The 25072-nt window shown below is 43.5% G+C and overlaps 1 protein-coding gene and 1 long non-coding RNA gene across 18 annotated transcripts in view; one reads left to right on the top strand and one right to left on the bottom strand.

Annotated features, from left to right (window-relative positions):
• SCHIP1 (schwannomin interacting protein 1) overlaps positions 1 to 25072 on the bottom strand; it is an 819796-nt gene that overhangs the window by 107951 nt on the left and 686773 nt on the right. For 8 of the 17 annotated variants that reach the window (XM_055381911.2, XM_063704328.1, XM_019024462.4 and 5 more), the window contains one exon: positions 23355 to 24050. In XM_055381911.2, the coding sequence (XP_055237886.1) occupies positions 23355 to 24050 (696 nt within the window). Of the gene's footprint in view, positions 1 to 23354; positions 24051 to 24268; positions 24407 to 24607; positions 24773 to 25072 lie in introns of those variants that run through there. The other 9 variants (XM_055381912.2, XM_063704329.1, XM_055381913.2 and 6 more) reach the window with 6 other exon arrangements.
• On the top strand, positions 19778 to 23111 carry LOC109026362 (uncharacterized). Its single transcript, XR_002005380.2, has 3 exons — positions 19778 to 19927; positions 20002 to 20197; positions 22750 to 23111. It is a non-coding gene; the product is annotated as an uncharacterized lncRNA (long non-coding RNA).

Below are 25072 nucleotides of genomic sequence, written 5' to 3'. Positions count from 1 at the left end.
CCTGAGGAATCTTCTAGAGTGTGTAGATGAACCAACAGGAAATCACATCCAGGAATTGTGTTGAGTGTCTCTGTATTTAATTTCTTACAAGTGAAAGAACGCTCTACACTCGGCAGGCCACTCTTCAGCTTTGTTTCTATCCACAGGCCATGATTTTAAGTGCAGTGACTGCATTTGGCACTTCTGTAACGCCTTGTATTTAAAACCAGCTTTTAGAGTAGAACCCTATCAGTACTTTGTTTTTCTGGAAAGAGTGAAATTGAAAACTTAGCCTCAAATATCATCTATTTTAGTGTCAGCCCCAATACCTTAATCTAAAGAAGGTGCTTTCCTGAGTGATGGGAGCAGACTTTGAGGCCGACACTCATCTCTACTCCCACGTCACACCCTCTGTGGGGCCAGCTCACTCAAAACAGCAGCAGAGCTTAGTCTCCAGGCTGCAGGGATTGTTGTAATGCTATTGAAGATGGGTCAAAAGTCATCTCGATAAGATTATTTTGAAACCTCTAGGATAGCAATTCCATCTGCTATATGAAATCAGAAAAAGTGAACATTCCTTGGTTAACCTTCATCATTCCCCTACATAAACCTCAATCACATTTCTTTGAAACCATGCCAGATTTTCAGTGCTGGCTAATAGGATTCAGGCTCAGATGAGGGAAGTTGGTCCAAATGTGTGAAGTGGACAACAGTGGCCAGAGGGGAGGACTTAAGGGCCAACTAATGCTTCTTCAACTCAGTAGCCAGTCCTGTTTGAAACTCTGAAAGTGCTGTTAAGCTGCAAAGTGTTCCTTCCCTTAGAGAAGGAAAAAACTCAGAATTAGTTTGGTGAATTTGCCCTCCATTTACCTGGCAATTTGCTCTCCACAAATCTGGCATGATTTCAAAGAAATGTGATTGAGGTTTAAGTAGGGGAATGACAAAGGTTAACCAAAGAATATTTACTTTTTCTTATTTCATATAGCAGATGGAATTGCTGTCCTGGAGGTTTCAAACACAGAATACAAGGAAAGACATTCATTATTTCACTAGGAATCCATTCCGCTCACTAAGCTCCTACCAGATGCTGGGGCAGCCTCTGGGGCAGGGCCCAGGTAAGGCTGACAGTCATCTAGTGTCCAGAGAAGGAACCGAAAAGCTTGAGCCAAGTGTGTATGAGTGGTAAAGAGTGATGGAAAAAGCAGAGGGAGATGACTCAGCAGCTTCCAGTGTTTACAAAGACAACCAACACCTAAACCAAACAAAAAGGACTGGAGGCTAGGCAGAGGCTCGTATCCTATATTCAGTCCATATGGGAGCTACTTTGAAGTCAATTTTAAATTAAGTCACCTGGGAGTTGGAATTCTAACTCAACCACTTACCAGCTATGTGGAAGTTACTAAATCTTCCTAGGTTTTAATGTTCTCATCTTTTTACTAAAAAGGGGTATAAAGTTTGTTGAGAGGACAAAAATAAGATTACATAGGTCAAATCCCTGGTATCTAATCAGACCCAAAGTCAACCCTCAACAAGTCTTCTCCTTGCCAGTCAATACCAAAGCTGGCCAGTCACGCACCTACTCAGACTCGCTTACTGTGAGTTCTTCTTTGTCTTCAAAACTGTCTTCAGTGTTCACTTTAATTTTTACAAAAATATTCGGCTTTTTAAAGGGGGAAGGGGTTACTCTAAATTATTTGTCTTGTAAACTGAGGCCCCAGGGAAGGATTCTACGTGCTGTGGCTGGTCCAGCTGTGATGCTTCATTTCTATTAACCATCCCCCCACTACACACAGACCACAATCACACCACAAAACACACACACACACACACACAGTGCACACGCGCAGACATACATACACACACACACGCTTTGACTCAGAGTCGCTTCACTGCTTATCTGACTAAAGGTGCGAAACTAAACTATGATTTATGACCATTCCTTCTCATTTCAGTTTCAGCAGCACGAAATCCATTTCTCAGTACATTTCAAGGAAGAATAGTCATTGATATTTAAGAAACATTAATGTTTTTGAATAGACATATGCCAATACCTCTAATAGGAATTAATAACAACTCAAATCCATATGAATCCATTTTGGCTCAATTTGAATAATTTGAGAATTATAATAATCTTTAAAGTATCTTTTAATTTCATTATACTTTGAAGATAGCAATGTTGATGTCCAGATGACCATCACAATAAGGGTATTATAGATGATTTAGAGGTTAGGAAATGTCTATTAAAACTTGCTGGAAAAAAAAGCAGACTTTTTTGATTGCTATATTTGCTGAAAAGGAGACCTATGTTTAAATCATTCTAACCAATAAAGAATTAACAGATTTTGCTTCATGGCACTACAAACAGCTGTTGAGTAAGTCTTCCAGGTATTTCCTGCAGGGTTTAAAAATCTTGGGATAAAAATAATAAGATCTTATAATGAACCTTATTAACAGAAAGAAATGTAATAAAAATTATCATCTTTGATTTTCCCCATAGAGGGAAGGAAAATATCAATTGCATATTTTAAATAGATGTTTAAAACAACAAAAAAGAAAATACACATACAATAAAAATAAGATGTTTTAAAATTTCCCAAACATATATTCATGTCCCCAAAATAAATGTGATGTTTCGACCAGTTTGTTTCATATAAACCAAACAATCGTTGTCTATGAAAGTATAAGCTGCCCCAGTGATGGACAGCTCTTTTATTTCTACAAACAGCAGCATTCAGTGGGTACCCTGGATGTTTTGCTAAAACTTCTAATTAGCATTCTGTTTATTATTCAGATTGATTAGAAAAATATATTTTTCTTTTGACAGTTGGGTGGCTTTTTAAAGAATTACTTGTTTCAAATTACACACTTCTATTGCAACACTTGAATCTGACACCTCAAGCATAACCTACAACTTGCTGGCTCCCCATCTCCCAACAGAAAAAACAAAAAACAAAAAACAAAAACTAGGGCCCTGAGAGGATGGCTCTGTATTTACATTCAGCATCATATATCAGCATTTACCAGGGTGAGGCCAATGGCTGTCAACTCCTGGCTCTTAGTCAATATTTAATCACTGTTCAGTTATGTAGGAAGAAGGAAACATTCCAGCTCCCGATAACATGTCTTTAACATGAAAAAAGCTTTCACTACATTTATGGAAGCTTGGTTATGCTTCTTAGAAAAACTATCAAATTGAGACGTTGCACAACTGTTCTGATATGGCATTTTAAGTGCATTGCCATTGGTAGGTGTATAAAATGAATAATACTTAATCATGATTTTTTAACAGTATTACAGAATTTTGGGTTCACCCTGCAACCTTTTTATTTTATTCATTTGTTTATTTACTAATGGAGAAAAGTGGCCGGAGAAAAAAATGTATGAAATCCTCGTCTAGTTCATAACCTCTAGCTCTGGTTCAGTCTCTGAGCTATGAAGCAAAGCAGCCATACTAAGGAAAAAAATTCACATTGGCTTTTTGACTGTTACTTAATTTAAAAGATTCCACAGTTTTGTTTTTTGATAGAGCTTTGTTAATAATTTCCTCAGACCTAGCACCATGATTTAAAACCATTTACTTGGGCCAGGCGCAGTGGCTCACGCCTACAATCCTAGCACTTTGGGGGCAGAGGCAGGGGGATCACTTGAGGTCAGGAGTTTGAGACCAGCCTGGCCAATATGGTGAAACCCTGTCTCTACTAAAAATACAAAAATCAGCTGGGCATGGTGGCACGCGCCTGTAGTCTCAGCTACTCAGGAGGCTGGGGCAGGAGAATTGCTTGAACCTGGGAGGCAGAGGTTGCAGTGAGCTGAGATGGCACCACTGCACTCCAGCCTGGGCGTCACAAGTCTCCATCTCCAAAATAAAATAAAACCATTTACTTTTCCATTTATTCTACAGGGTAACTAAAGCAGCACAAGGCTTAAGTTAAGGGAAAAGAGCAAAGGACTGACGGGAAAGCCCACGTCACCAGGATTCCTTAGATTCCTACCTGACAAAATATTTCACGTTTCTTGTGTAGCACATAGCTATTCTAATGAACTGGTCAGCTAAGCTGGAGATGTTTTTACCATTTAAACAAGATCTACAATGTTCCATAGGGAAGGCTCATGCATTCCTTATAGTGTCAAGATGAAAGAAAAACTGCAGAGAAGGTGAAAGCTGGAAAGTGAAACAGAATAATAAGTACTGAAAAATGTCTTCGCTCAAAGGCACAGAGTTTCTCTCTTTCATTCTTTCTGCTAACCCATGACCAGATGAACAGGTGTAGACTTGCTCAACGGGATGACATGTGGCAGAAAACATTTTCACTTCAAAGGTGCAAACCATATTTGACATTCAACAGCTTTTCATTGTGGTAGGTGGAAGAGGAAATTAAGCTTTACCTCAGCTTGTTACAATTCATTGGTCGTGCTCTGACACAGTAATTACCCTTTGTTCCTAACCAAGACTCCCCAGTCCAATCAGCACATATGGGATGGAAGGGGGACTGCAGGGGTTTCTCTAACCTCCTTGGACCTGCCTGCAAAGCACAGAAGGGTTTTAGAAAGAAGCCCCAGGGTGGAGTGCTCATGTGGCTGGCATAAGAATACCTGACTTTCTGTTGGCACCTGGCATTACAACGCCTTTACTTCATCTTGGGTTAGTGTGCCTAAAGCTTCAGGTAAATCACAAATAACTCATCAGGAAAAAGGCTGGGACCTCTGTTTTACTATATTCCCAGCTCACAGCTTCCAGTAGACCTGGGAGAAAAACCCACAAATATGCCAACTACTTTAAACCAAAATACTCAAGAAGTTCCTGGAGCCTTAGAAGTTTAACACTAATTCATTACTGGATTCAAACAGCTTCTTCCCACGTACTTCCCTAAAAGGCTCCATTCTCCACTCCACTCCAGTTCTCCAAGTATAAGAAGTAAGATTTCAAGCATTGTGCCTGTTATTAAACTCCTTGCAGCATAAAAATATTTCAAATCAACTACAGGAAAGTTGCAAGATTATTTTATTGTGCGCAAGATGGCTTTTAGGACTGGTGGAAAGTTCCACAAATGAAGTGCAGACTCAGATGCCTGGGATGTGTTTGTGAGGTAAGGGAGTGATTTTGGTGAGGATGCTCCTGGTGCAGTTTCCATGAAACTTTCCAAACTCCCTCTTGCCTGGGGCTGGGCAGCTCTTGCCATCCCTTTCACCTGGCTCCCAGAAGCTCTTCAGGTCTCCATTCAGCTGTCAATCCCTCAGCACTGTCTCTGCCTCGGCAGCTGGCCAAGCCAGTCTCCAAAGTCAACTGAATCACTTATCTTGGATGTTAAATAACCAACCTTGGTGTTTGTTTGATGTGCCTCTCCCTCAACAAAATAAATAGACCACTTGGGAAAAAATCCTAGCTAGGTTGACTCCCAAGTATCTAGCAGAGTGCAGCTACTGAGCAAATAAATGACTATTAAGTGAATAAGTAAATGAATGGGTAAAAACGTTGCAGAAGGTAGTGGATTTCCCTGTAGCTTGTGTACCCTCAACTTCCCCCTTCCCAACCTTGTCTCCCTTCCTGGTCCTTCGGTGACAGTCTCTTTGCTGGACATGCTGCCGCAGATGACGCTATCGCTAGATGTGATTTCAGGACTTCTGGGAGAAGAGCTCTCTGGGTGTGTTGAGGTGGCAAGGGCTCCCAAGTCATGCCCATCACAGCAAGGCTGCCTGTAACCTTAGGGACCTATAGTCATATTCTACATATAAATCAATTTACAAGGAGCAGCTAGCTTGATATCAGATGTCAAGACAGCAGCGCACATTGAATCATCCTTTAACCTCTCAGAGCCTCTGCTAAACCTGAGGATCATTACAATCACTTCCAGCCAATATATAGAATGAGTTTCTAACTGAGACTTAAGATTGCATGGATTTGATAATTACAAGTAAGCACAGAGTGGTGGTGGGAACATTCAAGGCAGAAAGAAAGGCATAAAGCCATGCATTTATGTTTGAATGATTTTTTTTTGCAAATTAAAAAAAAGTTTCCATTTATGAAAAAATCTTATATAGAAGTACATAGACATAAAAGGGTATTACATACCAAGAGATAACAGATATTCAGATGTGGCTCTAGCTATTAGCAAAGAGAAACAGCTATTGTGTTATTGTGTAATGAAGGTTACAGAGGCTAACTTCCAGCTATTTGGTATAGTAGTTTATAACTGAAAGTGGAAAGCACACGCACTCTCTCTGTGATTCCACCATAAGCTTCAGTTTCCCTGTCTATAAAATGGGATGAATAGTATTCACCTGCCCCAGTATGGGCATCTAATGAAAAGTAGGTGGCCCAGCACTCTGCCATAGCTTGAGCACCCTCAGCTTCCTCCTACCCAACCTTGTCTCCCTTTTTGGTCTTTCAGTGAGAGTCTCTTTGCTGGACATGCTGCAGCAGATGAAGCTATTGCTGGATGTAATGTCAGGACTTCAGGGAGGAGAGCTCTCCAGGTGTGTTGCCACCTGGTGGTAAGGGCTCCCAAGTCATGCCCATCACAGCAAGACTGCCCGTAACCTCAGAGAACCACAGTCCTATTCTACATATAAATTCAATACATAATAGCTATTATTATTAATTAGCACACAATGTGAACATGCTTGCTTTTTAAAATAATTTCTGGCTGTTTTCTAGATTTTTAGTGGCAAGGGTATGAAGGCTACTGGTCCTGTGCCACAGAGAAGCCCTGTCCTGGGAAGGGATGACAAGTGACTCCTTAGGTCAGGTTTAGTGTGTGTCTGTCCACTTCTTGCACCATTGTCACCCTCCTGGGATGCACCCATGTGTGTTGATGTGATTTCTGTCACTCTTCCCTGTGTGACCACAAGTTCCATGACATGACAGTCCCTGTCAACTTCCACTCCTCTCTGTACTCCATACCTAACACATAGTGGGCATTCAATCAATATTCACTCATGGAGTAAAGTTATGAAGAAAAAATAATGGCATATATTAAGAAAATTCTTGGCAGACATCATTTTGTGTGCTATGCTTTGCTGAAAAGCTTCACATAAGCAATTTAAAAATATAACTTATTGGCTGGGCACGGTGGCTCACACCTATAATCCCAGCACTTTAGGAGGCCAAGGTGTACGGATCACCTGAGATCAGGAGTTCGAGACCAGCCTGGCCAATATAGTGAAACCCCATCTCTACTAAAAATACAAAAACTAGCTGGGCGTGGTGGTGTGCTCCTGTAACCCCAGCTACTTGAGAGGCTGAGGCAGGTGAATCGCTTGAACCTAAGAGGTGGAGGTTGCAGTGAGCCGAGATCATGCCATTGCACTCCAGCCTGGGCAACAAGAGCAAAACTCTGTCTCAACAAATAAATAAATATTTCTTGCTCCAAAATGGATTCAGAACATTTACCCCCACAGAACTCAGAGACATGCTACACTTAGAACTCACAAAAACAGTTTCTATAAGATAAGGATTGGTTAGAAAGCAATCTTTAATTCACATTAAAAATATAAAATTTATGCTGTAAAACTAGTTGTTTTTATCCCAATAATCATAAGGAGATGATGATCTGATTCCTGGAGCTGCTGATAACCACCTCCTCATGCACCGTCTCAGCCTCATCAAGTGGACGCATCTGAGCTGGCATCAGAGCACACAGGCACACCTGTGGATGCAGCTAGACGCTGACATTTCAGCTCAGTGTCTGAATCTTGGTATTAACACCACCAGAGTCACAGGTCGAATCCCTATGGGGGCTAGTTAGCTGTGACCCTTTCCAAGGTCACTGGTGCCACCCTAGGTTCTTCCCTGTCATCCCATCCCATAAGTGGACACTATGGGTCACAGAGGTAAAGGAGTACGGTGAGGGTGTGTGGACAAGAAGCCGAGACCAATGAGCCCTGATGTCTCTATGTAGGATGCCAACTTGGCATGTTACATTTATGATACTTTGAACATCTCTTTCACTTGGTGTGTTTATTTCCTCACCACTGGAGGTAAGTATAGGGGTTTGGGCCAGATGAGCTTTAAGGTCCATTACACCTTCGATATTTAATGATTGGGCAAGAGAAATGTATTTATTAATACTGGGTCTTCAACTGTCATGGTTTGAACTTGAGTCCTAAGTCAAGAGACTGCCCACTGTTATTAATTAGGGTTCCCGACTTGCAAGCAATTAAAACCAACACTGGCTAACAAACCCACAGAATCAACAGGAGGCAGACACTGGAGCAGCACTTTGGAAACAAGTAGAAACAAGGTCAGGAAGCAGAAGTCACAGCCATGGTCCCTTCATAGCATGGGTTTGGCAGCAGTCAACACTGCGAGGGCCTCCAACTGTCCCTGAGGACCTTGCTGCAAATGCTCTAGACATAAATTTCCCGGGAGCTCTTCTACCTGCAGCAGAGCCAGGGGAGGAGAAGGAACTGGAGCTGAAGTTCCCAGAACATGAGTCAGCTACTTGTAATTACTCTTCCACCAAAATCACACATGACGCGGAAGAGGTAGTCCCCCAAAGGGAAGCTGGGAGCTCTTAGGAAGGGTAACTCATGCTGGGTACCAAAACCCATGAACATCCATCATAGGAGGAAGAACCTAAGAATATAGAGGAGGGTATTTCCAATATGTCCCATCCTCCAGCACAGCATGTAATGAACTTCAAGAGAATATCTAAGTTGAATGAGCTATTCAAATTACTGTGGTCCAGAAAACACAATTTTCCTGAAAGAAATGTTGAGTTAGTGCTATCATAATCCACAATATATTGAACACACAATTAGTTAAAAAAAATTTTAACAAAAGGAAATTACCGATCCTGTTGACAAAACCAGATGCTCTATGAGAATTCACTGAGTCATGGGGACATCCTTCTTTTTTTTTTTGAGATGGAGTCCATGGAGTCTCATGGACTGGAGTGCCATGGTGCGATCTTGGCTCACTGCAACCTCCGCCTCCTGAGTTCAAGTGATTCTCCTGCCTTAGCCTCTCAAATAGCTGGGATTACAGGTGTGTGCCACCATGCCCAGCTAACTTTTTTTTTTTTTTTTGGTAGAGACAGGGTTTCACCATGTTGGCCAGGCTGGTCTCCAACTCCTGACCTCAAGGTGATCTGCCCACTCAGGCCTCCCAAAGTGCTGGGATTACAGGTGTGAGCCACTGCACCTGGCCGGGGACATCCTTCTATTGGCAACAAAACTATGCCTGGTGCCCATTAGTGGTTTAGTTTTTGAAATTCTGACCATTCAATCAGTCAACAAATATTGAACATCCTGATGTGCCAATCTCCCTTCCCTTTTCCACTCCTGCAAGAGTCCCAAACCCTTTTCTATGCCATTTCTAATCTGTTCCTCATGACTTAACCCCAGTCCTTTCACATTCTGAGTGGCATTTGTTCCACAGGTCGCTTACACCTCTGTGAGTTGCCTGTAATGTACCCTCTCCCAGGACTTCCACTGGACATTCATAGAGCCTTCACAATTCCACCAGAAACTTAACTTTAAAGAAGTAAACTACCAAGCTGAAAAGTTGTTTCCTACTTTAGAACAATAAAAAATCTGGATATCAGAGAGCAAATAACAAGTGAGAACTTGTGGCTGTCCACAGCCCAGATGGAAAGCAGACTGTGGGCAAGTTTATTTCTACACTTAAGAACTCACAAAACAGCCCCCTCACTGGAGATTCACCCTCCACAGGCCGTGTGTGCACATATTTCTCTCTTTATCTGCCCCTTCACTCCATCTGTCTTCTCCAGAGGCAGCACCAGAGTTCCACCGAGGAGGGATAGAGGCAAGGCAACCTGATTGGAAGAGGAGGCTAGAGACTTGTCTTCAAAAGCATTTACATAGCAAATATATTAGCACCATGTTTACTTAAATTTCATGCCTGTTTGGGATGGCTTTGTGGAGGGGCAGTGTAGAATGTGGAGGAACCTAACTCTCCCCTCCCTCCTCAAGTCACAGCCTATGAGGATATATTACTTATTACAGTTGTCGAATAGTTTTAGTATACCCTTTTAAATTTCAAAGGCCAATACAAATCTCAATAAAGTTTGTAGGTTACGTGATAGTATTGGGTAAATGTTCATTTCTTGAAAAATGAATAGCTTGAAAAATGTATCCTAGACATATATGATATTAACATAAGGGGAAGCTGCTGAAGGATATTTGAGAACTCTGTGTACTATCTTTGTAATTTATTTGCAAATCTAAAATTATTCCAAAATAAGTTTAAAAAAAAAAACTAACATAAAAAATGTTTCCTAGCCGGGCGCGGTGGCTCACGCCTGTAATCCCAGCACTTTGGGAGGCCGAGGCAGGTGGATCACGAGGTCAGGAGATAGAGACCATCCTGGCTAACATGGTGAAACCCCGTCTCTACTAAAAATACAAAAAATTAGCTGGGCGTGCTGGCGGGCGCCTGTAGTCCCAGCTACTAAGGAGGCTGAGTTAGGAGAGTGGCCTGAACCCGGGAGGCGGAGCTTGCAGTGAGCCGAGATCACGCCACTGCACTCCAGCCTGGGTGACAGAGCGAGACTCTATCTCAAAAAAAAAAAAAAAAAAAGTTTCCTGTTTTTCTAAATAAAAGTGAATAAACATCCCAAAATTGTTTAGTTTATTTGGAATCTATGTTAACTTTGTACTTAGAGCCAATAGTTCCAAAGAGGAAAAGAGAGTCCCAACCTTTATATTTTCAACAGGTCCTCCACTGTATTATGTACGACAGCTAAAATTAAATAAAGTCTCAATATGACTGAGCAATATTGAAGTTTCATTAGTTCTGTATAACAAGAAATTTTATAAAGACTCACCACCACACCTTGGAATTAAATGGTCTCAGATGAATTTCTAGCAGATGAAACAGCTGAGGCCACATATGTGTGTGTGTTTATATTTCAGATACTCTGTTCTTAAGGAGTTCTTCCCTTTTTGTTATTAATAAATAATAAAAAATAAATCATGACACAGTTTCCTGACTACAAATAACAAATCAATTTTTGAACTGCTTTGAAGATGAAAGAGAAAAGTAAATGCTAAGTAATGGGATATGTATAAAAATTAAGTGAAATAGAGGTGTGTAGTGGGTCTTGTTTTTTTCCTTTGGATGTTATTGTTTCTCATTATTTTAAGCATTGAAAGGAGAAAAAAAAAAAGCTACTCTAGTGTCAATAAATAAGAGCAACACTCCTTCATGGGTTTTCCTCCTTAAGATTCCTTACTTCTACAATCTCACCAGACCTCTTGGCAAATGGTCCCACCTTGCCCCAACTTATCCTCATTTCAGGTAAGACATTTAGCCTCTTTGGATCTCAGTTTTCTCATATGAAAAGCGAGGAGGCTGGATTAGGAGCAAGATAGGTAACTGGTAGCCTAGGGGCAGTATTCTGGACAGCAGATATTTGTTAGTCTCACAAATGTATATGTATGTTTAAAGTTGTTTGCCAATATGTAATAGTCAAGATAGTTCTCATAACATCTCAGGCTTGGATCTTGGGCTTCTCCTGACACATCAGAACACTGACATCATGTTCTGGCATGGCACGAAGTCAGGCGGCAAGTGACAGCAGCTGCCTCTTTACCCCTGGGACATACCTTCCAGGACACCATGGTCCTCTCCCACTGGGCCCACTGCTCCAATGGGTTATCTATGTGACCTCTGGAAGCATCCGAGTTTACCACCCTTGCTCTGGACTCCCTCTTGGCTCTAATATTCTCATTCCCAGTGTGATTGTTTACTAAAAAAAGAGAGCTTTAATTTGGCTTTCAGCACACTGGAACTCTATAGAGGTTTTAGTCACGTGTTAGTACAGACACAACTGTTCATCTGCTTTGTTTAGAGTTTCTATATGAGACACAAGAAAAATAAATCTAATATTTAGATCACTATACCACAGTAGAGCAGGTATTCAAAATGTTTTAAAGTTACTGCTGCCTAAAGTTGTTCTTCTAGAATGAGCTCTTATTTTAAACGCTATTTGGGTCAGATGATGGGGTCACTGTAAGATGGATAACAACTCTAACAGATTACTGGTTATACAATTCAAGTGTTCAAAAATAAAATGCCAGTGGTCTACTCTCTTACTCCTTGCTGAACCAATTTTAGAGTGGAAACAAAAAGGACAGAGCACTGGGCAACCCACTCGGGTCCCCTTCCACACTGTGGAAGCTTTGTTCTTTTGCTCTTCACAATAAATCTTCCAAAAAAAAAAAAAAAAAAAAAGAACACTTAAGATGTAGTTGTTCAAAATAAAATGTCAGACTAGGTCAAAATGGACCAAAAATTATGTAAGACTGCATAAAGAAAAAAAATTGTCTGCAATTTTCATTAAGTAGGGTAATTTTTAGCTACTGGTGTCATGAAGAGAAAAACAGGAGACTGAATTGGTTCTGAAACTATTTGAAAACATGTTATTTTTATGAGTGTAGATTAGCCTTTAGGTTCTTTTCTAAGATGATACTGTACCAGTTTCCTAGAGGTTCAGACTCCTTTTATTTTGGAAATAAGTTTAACACTACTCTTTCTTTAGGTGGGGAAAAGAGGTAAAAGCTATTATGCTGCTGGACTTGACATTAAAAACACCCTGGCATTTCAGAGCACAGCAGCTTTGCTGCTTTTGTTTTTATTTTTTAGTACTCTAACCTCAAATCTAAATTTACAACACTGCCGGAGATCTTAGGAATTATGAGGAAATTACCTCATTCCCTTTAAACTTTTTCAGAAAGCAAAGTTCTCTCCATATATGGCAAACCAAGAAGGAAGCAGAATCAAGTTACATTCATTTAGGAGCTGCCAGGACTTACCAATTGTTTTGTTCCAGGCACGCCTACAACCCACGTGTGAGCAGGCCAACACTGGCACAGCTGGGTGGCTAGGGAGTGCCTGCCCTCATCTCTCCAACATCAAACAGTACAAGAGTGGGCCTGGCAGGGGGTCCTGGCCACCAGAGGCACCCTGTGCTAGATGAGCCACTTTCTTAGGGACTTTGAATTGGTAACCTGCACAGGAGAGAAAGGCGAAACAGGCAGGCTGAGGACCACAGTGGGGAGATCTCAGAGGAGGAAGCAAGGGGTGTGTGCTGCTGAGGGGCAACAGCATGACCCAGTCAGCTGGGGTATGCCCAGGGAGGCACAGACAGACCATCCGCTGTCTGCAGGCCTGGCTGGGAGGCTGCAGAGGGTTTCTGCCCTTTCCCAAGCATCCTGAAAAGCAGCTCCATCAACCTGTGGCAAATGGAGAATCACCTGCCTCTGCACCTGGAAAAGCCCAACCCCACACACTTTCCTGATAGAAGCTTTTTGTAATACTTTGTAAAACAAAAACAAAAAACTAACTCTGTGAATAACTAAGACATTTATTTCTATACGGCAGAGTTTTGAAGGGATCAATCATCTCAGACATGGGCAATAAAACCCTCTTGAATTGATGAATTTGCAGAAATCAGCTGCAGACTAATGCACTGCTTCTTGGAATCCATAAAAATTGAAGCTTTTTGTTTGGGTCTACTATGCTAATATCCCAAGGAAGAAAGATGCACAGTCACTTTCATGAACCATAAATACTAAGAAGAGACTCTGAGAAATGGAAGAAAAAAAAGAAAAAAAAATGATTAATGTGATATTGCTGATGATGGATAAGCCAAAGAGGTTATTTGATTACACATAAATATGAGATGTTTGGGTGGAGATACAGAGGCATCAGTAAAATGTACAGATACAAGTGGCAATAATTGGAAAACCTGATACACAAAATCAGACTAAGAAAGTTGGTAACTTTAGCTTTCAGTAAGTTTGGCTTTAATACAACCTCATATTGGTTAGAGGAAGCAAAAAAATGGGTTTACAAGTGCCTTTTAAAAAACTATCAACCTGGGGCTGAACAAAACACTGGCTGGGATCATTCCTACCACCTGGGCTTTTCCTAGCCTAAACATCATCTTTTGAACTACCTACACTTTACCGGAAATACACCGCAAGAGTAGGGAAAAAATGAAAATAACATAAAATGATGCAAATATTGAAAAATCGGTCAGTGGAGAGAAAAAATTAGATTAAGTATATGCATAAATGAGAACAGACAAAGACAAGTGATAAGGATCAGTGGAGAACATGCTTGACATAATTATTTAACAGATATATATAAAGGGCAACAATTACTTTTTATTTTATTATTTTTTTATCTTCCATTTTCAGAAGACAGGAAGATAATTATTCACAAAAGGGAAGTAGTAGCCAAAACTAAGACAAAACAAACACACAGACAACAAAAAGAAGCAAGACCATCTGAGAAACAAGGAGAGCTCTTGCAGATTTTAAGAGAGACTTGGTAAGTGAAGGAGAATGATTATTACAACTATCCTGGATATGAAACAAATAATTAAGGACAGTTCAGCCCTACAAATTTAACTGGAGAAATACACAAATAAAAATCCAAATATATTTCCCTGTCCTTATATTCATTTTTCTATTTCTTGCTCTCACCAGGGAACACTCAAAAACACTACAAATCAGCAAGCCTTTTAAATTCTAAGTACAAATAAGTGGCATACAAGTCGGAATAAGAAGTTCTCACACATATTCTAACTACGCCAGCCATCTTAATCTAGACTATTTTATGGGCTGCTTCTGAACCCCACAAGTACTTTTCCTACTAGCCTTTTCTTGGTTTTGTTATTTCTCCTTTTGGAGGGTACTCTTTAGATAGAACAAAATCTGTCTTCACTTGTGGGGTGAGCCACACAGAGATCTTCTCTCCGCTAGCTTTCTATCATCCAGGGAGAGCACTGTTCTGTTGCTAGAAATATACACAGTGATGAGCTGAAGTTTAAAAGGAAGAAAGCAATTTTATAATTGTTCTGACAACATAGGTTTAAAAAAAGAAAAAAATCAACAAAATGAAATCTTTTCTATCAAATGATAAAAATTAGAATCTACTTCCAGTTTTGGAAGCTCTTAAATTATGAAACTGGATCTGTACTCCAAATTAAATTTGGGGAACACCCATTCATTTTTAAAAGAAAAAAAACAATTTAAAAATGTGGCATCTGCTGAAGCACTGAAGTGGGGGCACAGGTCATTAAAAGTGGGAAGTAGGAGTCGGGTGACTTGAGGCTGGGTCAGGCTTGGGCTGAGGAAGTTGGGTGAAGATGTGTAATCTTCACAGACCTCAGTTTCCTCCTTTGAAAATAGCATTTGATGAGATGATCTCCCAGAATCCCTGTCTATCTCTAAAATCCTATTACCCTGCTATTGAAAATGCTCAATTTCACAATTGACACTTGAATTTCTACAAAGGTTTAGTGCAAAATAGTCTCCCTGTGACAGTAGAAAGTGCATTTGTGCTGAGAGCACGAGGAGTATCAAGCAACTAAGGAAAAGCACCCGCAAACGCCCTTTTCATTAAAACACTAAGGACCGATTTTCAAAAGTAAGAAAACAAGACCATTCATCTCTTCAGCGACAGAGGTCCAGAAATAAAAACAAATTTCTATTTTAAAATGCAAATGTAGGCCGGGCACAGTGGCTCACGCCTGTAATCCCAGCACTTTGGGAGGCTGAGGCAGGCGGATCACTTGAGGTCAGGAGTTCGAGACTAGCCTGGCCAACATGGTGAAATCCCGTCTCTAGTAAAAATACAAAAATTAGCCGGGCATGGTGGCTGGCACCTGTAGTCCCAGCTACTCAGGAGGCTGAGGCAGGAGAATCACTTGAACCCGGGAGGCGGAGTTTGCAGTGAGCTGAGATTGCGCCACTGTACTCCAGCCTAGGCGACAGAGCAAGATTCCGTCTCAAAAAATAAATAAATAAATAAAATGCAAATGCAACATCACAGCATTTGGATAAGCTTTTAAGAAAGGACCTGGAATTACTACTTTAGCACTAATAAGAAAGTTTATAGTGTAGCAACTTTGAGTAAATTAAAGAACTAAAGAGAAAGGCTGGCACAAAATACATTAACCAACCAGATAACAACTGTATATAAAATGTCTACACTTCAGGGAATGTGTAATATGTGTTTAAGGGGGAGGGAGGACTTAAGATAGTTGGACTGTTAAGAGACATACCCATAAGAAGACAAGAGAGAATTCAAGATAAAAGTAGTTATGGGCCGGGCGTGGTGGCTCACGCCTATAATCCCAGCACTTGGGAGGCCAAGGCGGGTGGATCACTTGAGGTCAGGAGTTCGAGACCAGTCTGGCCAACACGGAGAAACCCCATCCCTAAAAAGTTACTTGGGCATGGTGGTGGGCACCTGTAGTACTACCAGCTACTCCGGAGGCTGAGGCATGAGAATTGCTTGAAACTGGGAGATGGGGGTTGCAGCGAGTCGAGATTGTGCCACTGTACTGCAGCCTGGGCGACAGAGCGAGACTGTCTGAAAAAAAAGTAGTTATGATGTCACCAAAAGAGCCGGGAACCAAAATCAGAAATTGATGAGTCTGGCCTGATTTTTGTCAGGTGTGAGATTTCTGTCAGGAATGCCAGCAAGGAGTCTGGAACTGGAAATGCAGGCAGAGCAGGAAGGGATGGAGGGAGGTGAGGTGATGCCAGTGGTGAGTTGTTCAAGAAGCTCTTCAAGTGTGATGAGAATATCTGCCTCTGTTTTTTAGATGTGCATCCTGAAAATTTTCCTGAGGATGTCTTAAAGGTCCACTATGTACAAACTAATTGGTAGGCAAAGATTTATTTTAATCAAACTACATTTTCAAAGACTGTTCTAAAATACAATGCTCCATCCAATAATAACTTAATTGTATATACACATAGATAGCCCCAGAACTAATGGTATATTTTCAAAATTTTAAGAATTGTTTACATGTGGTTTGCCTGCAACCTAATTTAAAAAAAAAAACAACAAAGACAAAAACCTAACCATATTTCTTTGAAGTCTAGAGTACATGCCAGTAGACAGAGCAGCCTTTGCAGCTCTTAAGCAAAAATCATCATAAATAGGAAAGTAAGAAAAGAACTTTTCATTATAGTACTAGATATTTCAAGGTAAAAGGTTGAAACACAGAATACATTTCACCCTGGTAATTTCCAGTTACAGTAAAAAGAAAAAAAAATTTTAACACTGTCATGTCATGCTCTCTAACTAACAGGAATAAGTGATAGCTGCATTCCACACAGAATGTTTTCAATGCTGTGCCCCAGGCTGCAGAATCACACAACTTATTAAACTTATAAACTTTACTGTATTTTGTAGGGATACTAAAGACATCTTAATTCAGTCTACAAAAACAGACACTTGTGTAATTTAAACATAGCCCAAGTAACTAAGGAAATAAACTACTCAGCCATTCAAGCTACTTTAGTAGTGTGTCATTGATGGGGAAGAAGTAACTGGGCTGTAATTCTTACAGAATAATACATTGAAAATAACCTATAATTAGTACCATTCTAGGAAGAAATGTAGGTAATTTAAAAAGTGGGCTACTAGCTAATAGTATAAACAAATAAAAAGACACATTATTTTCAAGTACTTTGGAAATAACTTCGTCAGAAGAATTTGCTTTCAATTAACGTGTCAATTAAAATTGTTCTTATCTTCTCATTAAATGAGGAAAATGCACCTGTCAGAGGCACTAAAAAATAATAAAACTGCACTTAAAATGTGTTGAGTCTACAGCTAGAGCTCTTCTCTAATTTAAAAATGATTCCTTTCCTTTTTTAAACAACAGGAGTAAAGACTGGTTGGATGTGACAAGTGATCTCCTTGCTCTCTTGTTGTTTTCTCTTAAGAGGGAGGGAGCAGCCACCCAGCCACCTGAAGGGAGGTGTCCTGGAAAGCAGGATGCAGATGGAATAGAGCAATGGGAAAAGGGGAAACCTCTTTCAGTGCTTTAAGCATCATGTGATGGCAAAGTAAAATAGTACTTCCTTGGAAGATAGGCAGCTTCTTACACAGGTAAACATACACCTACCACGTGATCAAGCTGTTCTTATTTCTAGTTATTCACCCAAGAGAAATGAAAGTGTATATTCAGGCTCGGCACAGTGGCTCACACCTGTAATCCCAGCACTTTGGGAGGCGAAGGTGGGCGGATTACCTGAGGTCAGGAGTTCAAGATCAGCTTGACCAACATGGTGACACCCCGTCTCTACAAAAATACAAAAATTAGCCAGGCATGATGGTGGCTGCCTGTAATCCCAGCTACTCAGGAGGCTGAGGCAGGAGAATCACTTGAACCGAGGAGGCGGAGGTGGCAGTGAGCCAAGATAGCATCATTGCACTCCAGCCTGGGTGACAAGAGCGAAACTTCATCCCAAAAATAAATAGATAAAATGTATACATGTGTCCATAACAATGTTATTTGTAATAGCCAAAACCTAGAAACAATGCACGTGTCTAACAACAGATGAAAATGGTATATCCACAAAATGGAACACTACTCAGCAAGAGTTCGAACGAACCACTGATATATACAATAACATGGATGAATCTCAAAATAATCACTTCCTGAGTTAAAGAAGCCACACAAAAATCCATACATACTGTGATTCCACTTATGTTAATTTTAGAAGGCATAAACTAATCTATAACATAGAAATCAGATCAGTTGGTTGCCTAGGGACAAGATGGTGGTATTACAAAGGAGTGCAAGGATACTTTTGGGGATGCTAAATATGTTCATTATCTTGATGTTCATGATGGTTTCACAGGTGTGTCAAAACACATACATATGCCATATATATGTCAAAACTCATCAAATTGTACATTTTAACTATGTACAGTTGATGTATGTCACTTATACCTTAATAAAGCTATTTTTATTTTATTTTATTTTATTTTATTTTTGAGATGAAGCTTCACTCTTGTCACCCAGGCTGGAGTGCAATGGCGTGATCTTGGCTCACTGCAACCTCCGCCTCCTGGGTTTAAGCGATTCTCCTGCCTCAGCCTCCCGAGTAGCTGGGATTACAGGCGCCCGCCACCATGCCCAGCTAATTTTTGTATTTTTAGTAGAGAAGGGGTTTCACCATGTTGGCCAGGCTGGTCTCGAACTCCTGACCTCAGGTGATCCGCCTGCCTTGGCCTCCCAAAGTGCTGGGATTACAGGCCTGAGCCACCATGCCTGGCCAATAAAGCTATTTTTAAAGAAAAGCGTCAAAATAGGCTGAGTCTCCAGAGACAGGGACAGGCTAGACATGGAGGAACACATCCCATGAAGGACAGGAAGCCTCAGGGACAAACACAGAGAAAAAGATGTGTAATTATATTCCATTTAGGAGGAAGAGTACACTGAGGCAGTGCCCCCCCTCCCACCCCAATTGGCAACAGGTCCACAGAGCCTTTTGAACAGGAGCAAGAGGGCTACAGTGATGCACTAAGGTCCTGGAGAAGCAGAAGAGAGAAAGCCGACTGTTTGTGGCCCACTCTCATAAGAGGGAAAACTGTCCAGTCCTGTGCACCAGAGTTAGAGTAGGCAAGAAGATGAGAATTTAAGAGAAACATGAACTTCTGCAAGCAGGACTCCTAATCTGACATCAAAGGCACCAACCCCAGAATCTTTCTTTACTCCATCTATGGCCCTTGAATTTAATAAGAGTGTTCATGCACAAGAGGGAATACAAGCCCAGGGCAGGACTGTGAGAAGCACACTGACACCAGATGAGCAGGGGCTGCCCATGGAAGGGGCACTTCTGGGAGTAGTTCTGGTTTTTGGGTAGAGCCCCTCACCCTCTCTGCATGTTTCAAGCATTTATTTGTGCCAGGCACAATGCGAACTACTGGGGATATGGCTGTCCCAGGTGATGACATCACAGTGGAGGGCTGGGCCAGGTGCTGGAGGTCTGTCTTGAGCCCCCAGCTCTGAGACGGAGCAAGGATCCAGTCATTAGAGTGTTTCCATCAGGACTCCTCAGGCCCTTCCATGCTGTGACACCAAAGATAGTTCCTGACAGCATCCAAGCTCATCATCCTCCACAGATACCAAGAGAGAGATTAGTTTTCTAAACCCATCACAAAGTGAAGGTCAGTGCTAGGTTTTAAATCCCACCTAAACATTGTGCATTTTTAAATTTGCCTCTCAATCTTCCCTGAATTAGGGATAGCTGATTGGCATCCCATTTTTGAGACCTCAGTCATCCTTCTGCGTGCATCACCACAACTGAGAGGGAGGAAAGAGCACTGGATGTGGAGTGAGGAGACATGGATTCTGTCACTACCCTGCTCTGCAGAACACAACAGTATGTCATTGAAACAAAACAATACAAAACCCTGTCTGCAAAAGAAGACTCATAAGTAAGGGGGTTTTGATGATTTCCCAGTTTACTTATGTACTTAATTCTAAGGAAGTGCAATAAGAGACTTGTCAATAGGAAACCCTTTAAGTTTCAGGGAGGTGGGAGCTCCTTCCTTTCCTTTTATTTCAAATTATTTTAAGCATTAAAAAAGGGGGCGGGGAACTAGTCTGGTGTCACAAGAAAGAAGAAAACCCTGTTCATAAGTTTCTCACTGGGTCTGAGGCAAATCACTTAACCTCTCTGGGCTTCATTTTCAACTGTAAAATGGGAGTTGGATTAGGTATGGGTTGTGTTGTTGTCATAAACATTCATTCATTCATTCAATATTTGAGAACCTACTCCATCCCAGGCATGTTCCAGGCAATAGGTTATACAGTTAAAAAACAGGCAAGAACCTTGCACTCCCGCCTACATTTCAGAGGGACCAAAAATAGAGAACTAAATAAGATAATGTCAGATAGTGACAAGCACTAAGAAAACAATACACCAGGAGTGCTTGAGTTGGGGTGCAGTGCTGTTACTTTACTTTAGGAAGGGTGGTGGGGGACAGCTTCTCTGAGCTGGTGAGAGTTGAACTGAGTCTGGAATGATGAGAAGGAACCAGACACTTGCTTCCAAGCAGAGGTTACAGAAGGGCAAAAGCCCTGAAGTAGGAATAGGCTTACGTGGTGAAGAGAAGCTATCCCCTTTTCATTGTATACCCCATTCCTAGTGGTGTGTATTAATGCCACTTAAATATATTCATACAAGACATTTTAAAGAGGAGTAAAATATCATTGGATTTGAACAGTTCCTTCAAGGCAGGCCTTCTCTTCCACGAGGCTCCTTTGTTCTTCTCCGGTTTCTGTCCTCATGGTCATAAATTCCCTTACTTACTCCAGGCAGCACTAAACAGGATTTAAATCAGTGCTTTTCAATCTTTTATAACAGCGACCCATAGTGAGAAGTAAACTTTATGTTGCAACCCACCATACATATAAAACTATTTTAAAAATTACCAACTTTACTATGACTCCCTGCAATACACTATCATACATTCTATTTTATTTCATTTTTTTAAATGTTAAGGTGATTTCATGGGAAACTTACTGTTTGAAAAACAGTATTCTAAACCAACACTGACTAGTAATTTTGTTCAAACACAAACCAAAACATGAAAAAGTCCACCATTAACCTCAAATGCCACCTCCTTCTCCCTTTTTTCTGTATACATCCTTGCTTTGACACAATGAAATCTAAATTTCTCTGTGTAACTTGTAGAGGAAATGACCAGAAGGGGCATTTCCAGGAAAGCTGGAAGTGAAGGAAAGAAACCCAAATATGCAAATATGCAAACTTCACTAGGTGAGGATACACCACTGGTTTCAAAGACTGCCCAAGAAGGAAAGATTCATAGTCTTCACAATAACCAGAAGATGCGTTGGGGGTGGGGGTATGAGGTGATGCTAGGTAAGCCATCAAATTTTAAGTTCCTGGAGGGAAGGCAGTCTGTATCCCTACCTTCCCTCACCAGAATTTCAGCCCCATGTGGACTGATGTGTAACTACAGCACTCAGAACCATCCCTGGCACACAGCACATACATGGGTGCTCAAAAACAATTTGTTCCACAACTTTTGAATAATGGAGCTCATTGTCACCATCAAGCCCTAACTTTGCATGTATACCCAAGTACTAAATTTTCCTGGAATGTATAAATGTCATGCAATAGCAGACTAACCTCCTGCTTATTTCCCACTCATTGTTCAAGCCCAGGTATTAATGAGGTATTTTTCTCAAGCACAAAGTGGGAAAAGGATATTTTCTATTGCAAGGTATAAGAGATAGTATTGACTGTAATGGAAAGATTCCACGTCTGTTAATGGCCATGGTAAACTCCTAAACAGCTGGAATTAAAATGAGTATGCTAATTTATTAAGTAGTTTCCCAGGGGAAACTAACCAGCAGGCTCTGTCAGCCAAGGGCGCTCTCTGATAGAACCATGGCAATTTCTCTGTGAAATACAGTTACCATCCTCACCCCTGAAGTCAGAAGTGCATGCACCCAATTTTCAGGAGCCCCGGGGTCCTGGTGTCGCAAAAATTACCCGCAAGGCAAGCATTTTCCCACCTGCCACACAGCTGCCACACACAGAAAGCAGCTCCTTTCAACTACGCCCTTCAGCCCTAATTAGGGTCATCATTAATGATTTCAAATTACAACTGTTGCTTTATCTCAAAACAGTGCTAAACAGGGGAGCTACATTCATGATGGTTTTCTTTCAAGTCATTTATCTGCTCTTCTCTCAGGGGCAAAAAAGATGTTGAGACAAGTGTGAACCTGCCAGTGCTTCTTATTATAGATGCAGCCCTCCTCTTCTCCCTCCCTCATTTCCACTCCAGCACCCCTCCCTGTCTGGCTTTCCTGAATTGAGGCAGTAGCCTCCGGGAAGAAACTGTAAGTGGCTCCGTTATCAAAACAAGGAGGGATTCACAGCAGAGGGAGTGAGTCAGGCGACCGAGGGAAGAACCCCTCCCTTATCCTGACAGGGCCATTTACCCCGTTCCCCCAGGTCAACAATAACTCGGGTTTCATAAAGGAAGAAAGTCTTAGAGGAGGAAAATCAACCCATTCAAATACAGGAGCATCTGCTTAACGCAAGACGGAACGAACCCCGCTGCCAGACCGGTGGTGTGGGCAGGCGAATGTGTGCGTGTGCATAGGAACAAGCCTATATATGGATGAGACATTAGTGGCAACGAGAGGAGAGCCACCACGATTGACAAAGCCACAACTATTACGATTTGAAATATCCCCCGCAGGCACTGACTTTTGGTGCCAGAATCTCCCCGGATTTATTTTCAGGCAAGTGACTCACAACCTGGTCTCCATAAGTAATTCCATTAAAATGAGTCGCCGGTTCCACTAACCCGACTTTCCGCTGCCCTCTGGCTGCTCCTCCTTCCTCTCCGCCCATCCTGCAAACCCAGACAGCTCACAGACCGAGCAACCTTATCCCCAGGGGAGCAGACGGCAGGCTCTCCGGCCTGGCCCCCACCCTCGAGGAAGAATGAATGGGGCCGCGGGCGAGCGGGAGCGCAGGGAGGGGGCGTGCGGGCTGTGCGCGGGGTGTGTACGCGTGTGTGCGCGCGTGGGCACGCACCCCGGCCAACTTACGGAGGTGGAGTTGGTCCTCGCCTGGCCCTGGTTCCGTACCTCCTGCTCCCGGAACTGCAGCCCGGCCAGATGCTTCTCCAGCGCCTCCCAATCCATAGGTGGCACCGGGGGCTCTTCGGGGACGCACGTCCCGCCGTCTGGGGGCTGAAGGCAGAGCCCCCCAGCCGCCGGGCCGCGGCCACTGCGCCGGCCCCCAGCCGGCTGGGGCTTTTGGATCGCCCGGCGGGGGCCCCGGGAACAGCTCGGCCGGCCAGCCACCACCACGTTGCCATTGTGCCTGAGGTCCTGGGGGTCGTGCTGGTGGAGGTTGCCGTTGGGCACCGGGGGCGGCATGGCGGTGGTGGCGCTCCTGCCCCCGCCGCCGCCGCTGCGGGTCCTGGCGCTTACGTCCCCCGGTTCCCGGGCCGGACAGCGGTCATCCCGGTACCCTCGCTGGTCGCGCTCGTCCTCCTCTTCCTCCTCCTCCCCGTCCTCCTCCGGCGCCCACTCATCAATCACCTTCTTCTGGTAGACCGGGAAGGGCTCCTCATAGTCCTCCAGGGCAGACACCAAGTCCAGGCTGCCCCCCGGCGACGATGAAGATTTGCACTCGGAGCAAGGGGTCACTTTGGTGGAGTTGGACTGTGAACTGGCGCGGCTGCTGCTGCTGCTGCTGCCGGCGTCACTGCCTAGATCCATCCCATCCTCTCGGTAATCCTAGGGGGAGGAGGTAGAGAGTGAGCTGCTGGGCCAAGCCTGCTCCAGCCTCCCGCCGCCCGCCGCAAATGCCCCGGCTCAGTGCCCCGCACCCTGCGCCCGCTGGGTCAGAGGTGCGTCCCCCAAGGAGGCCTGGGGGCGGGAGCCAACACCAGCCTGAGGCTTCCCTCCTGCCCGCCTTTCCTCTCGCACAACCAGACTTCCTGCCGGTAACTAACCCTCAAATTAGCAAAGGGGTGCCCAGCCACCAGCGCGCACACTTTTCATACGAGGGGCCCCGCGGCGCGCGCAGACTTTGTATTAACCATTTTGCGCCAGGCGCGCCCCTTTACCCGGCCCCAAGGATTCTCCGAGAACCAGACACTTTCCCAGGAAATTATAATTCCCTGGGGGCGGGAACTGAGAAGGGGGTGGGCGGCTACTAATTTCGCACTTCGCTCTAGGCGCTGAGACCACCCCCCGCCCCGGCCCGGCCCGGCCCGGCCCGGCCCCGCCCCTCCCCGCCCCTTCCCCGCCCGCGGCTGGGAGCCCAGGTCCGCGCGCGAGCTGAGCTTTACTTTCTAAGGAACCGCTGGCAGTCGGAGGTCTCACTCCCGCCTCCGCGTCTCCCTGGCCGGCCCCTCCTCCCACCCGCCGGAAGGCTCGGGGTGGGGGGCGCTCTCGGCCCACGCCGGGCAGGGTGGTCCCCCGCTTCCCCAAAAGGTGTGCCTGGCCGGGGCGCGGCGGCAAGTCGCTGCAGGCGCCGTCACCGCCCTAAGGGAGGGAGGACGCGCCCTCCTGGCGGTGGAGCCGGTCCCGCCACCGAGCATGCCCAGAGGCTGCCGGGCGCGGCGCAGTCCGCAGTCCCGGTTTTCGCGGCAGCAGGCTGGAGCAGGAGGCAGGCTGGGATGGGGTTGGAGGGGCCAGGATAGGCCCAAAAGAAGGGGGCACTGGGCGTTAGGGGCGCAGGTCCAGCCAGTTAGCAAGGGCGGCGCGCTGGGAAGAGTGGTGTATTTTCACGCCGACACCCGTATTTTCTTGGC

The sequence above is a fragment of the Gorilla gorilla genome, chromosome 2 (assembly GCF_029281585.2).
Source record: "Gorilla gorilla gorilla isolate KB3781 chromosome 2, NHGRI_mGorGor1-v2.1_pri, whole genome shotgun sequence".
NCBI classification, from domain to species: Eukaryota; Metazoa; Chordata; class Mammalia; order Primates; family Hominidae; genus Gorilla; species Gorilla gorilla.
The sequence above is the reverse complement of the archived record's forward strand: the minus strand, read 5'-3'. Positions and strand labels throughout refer to the sequence as shown.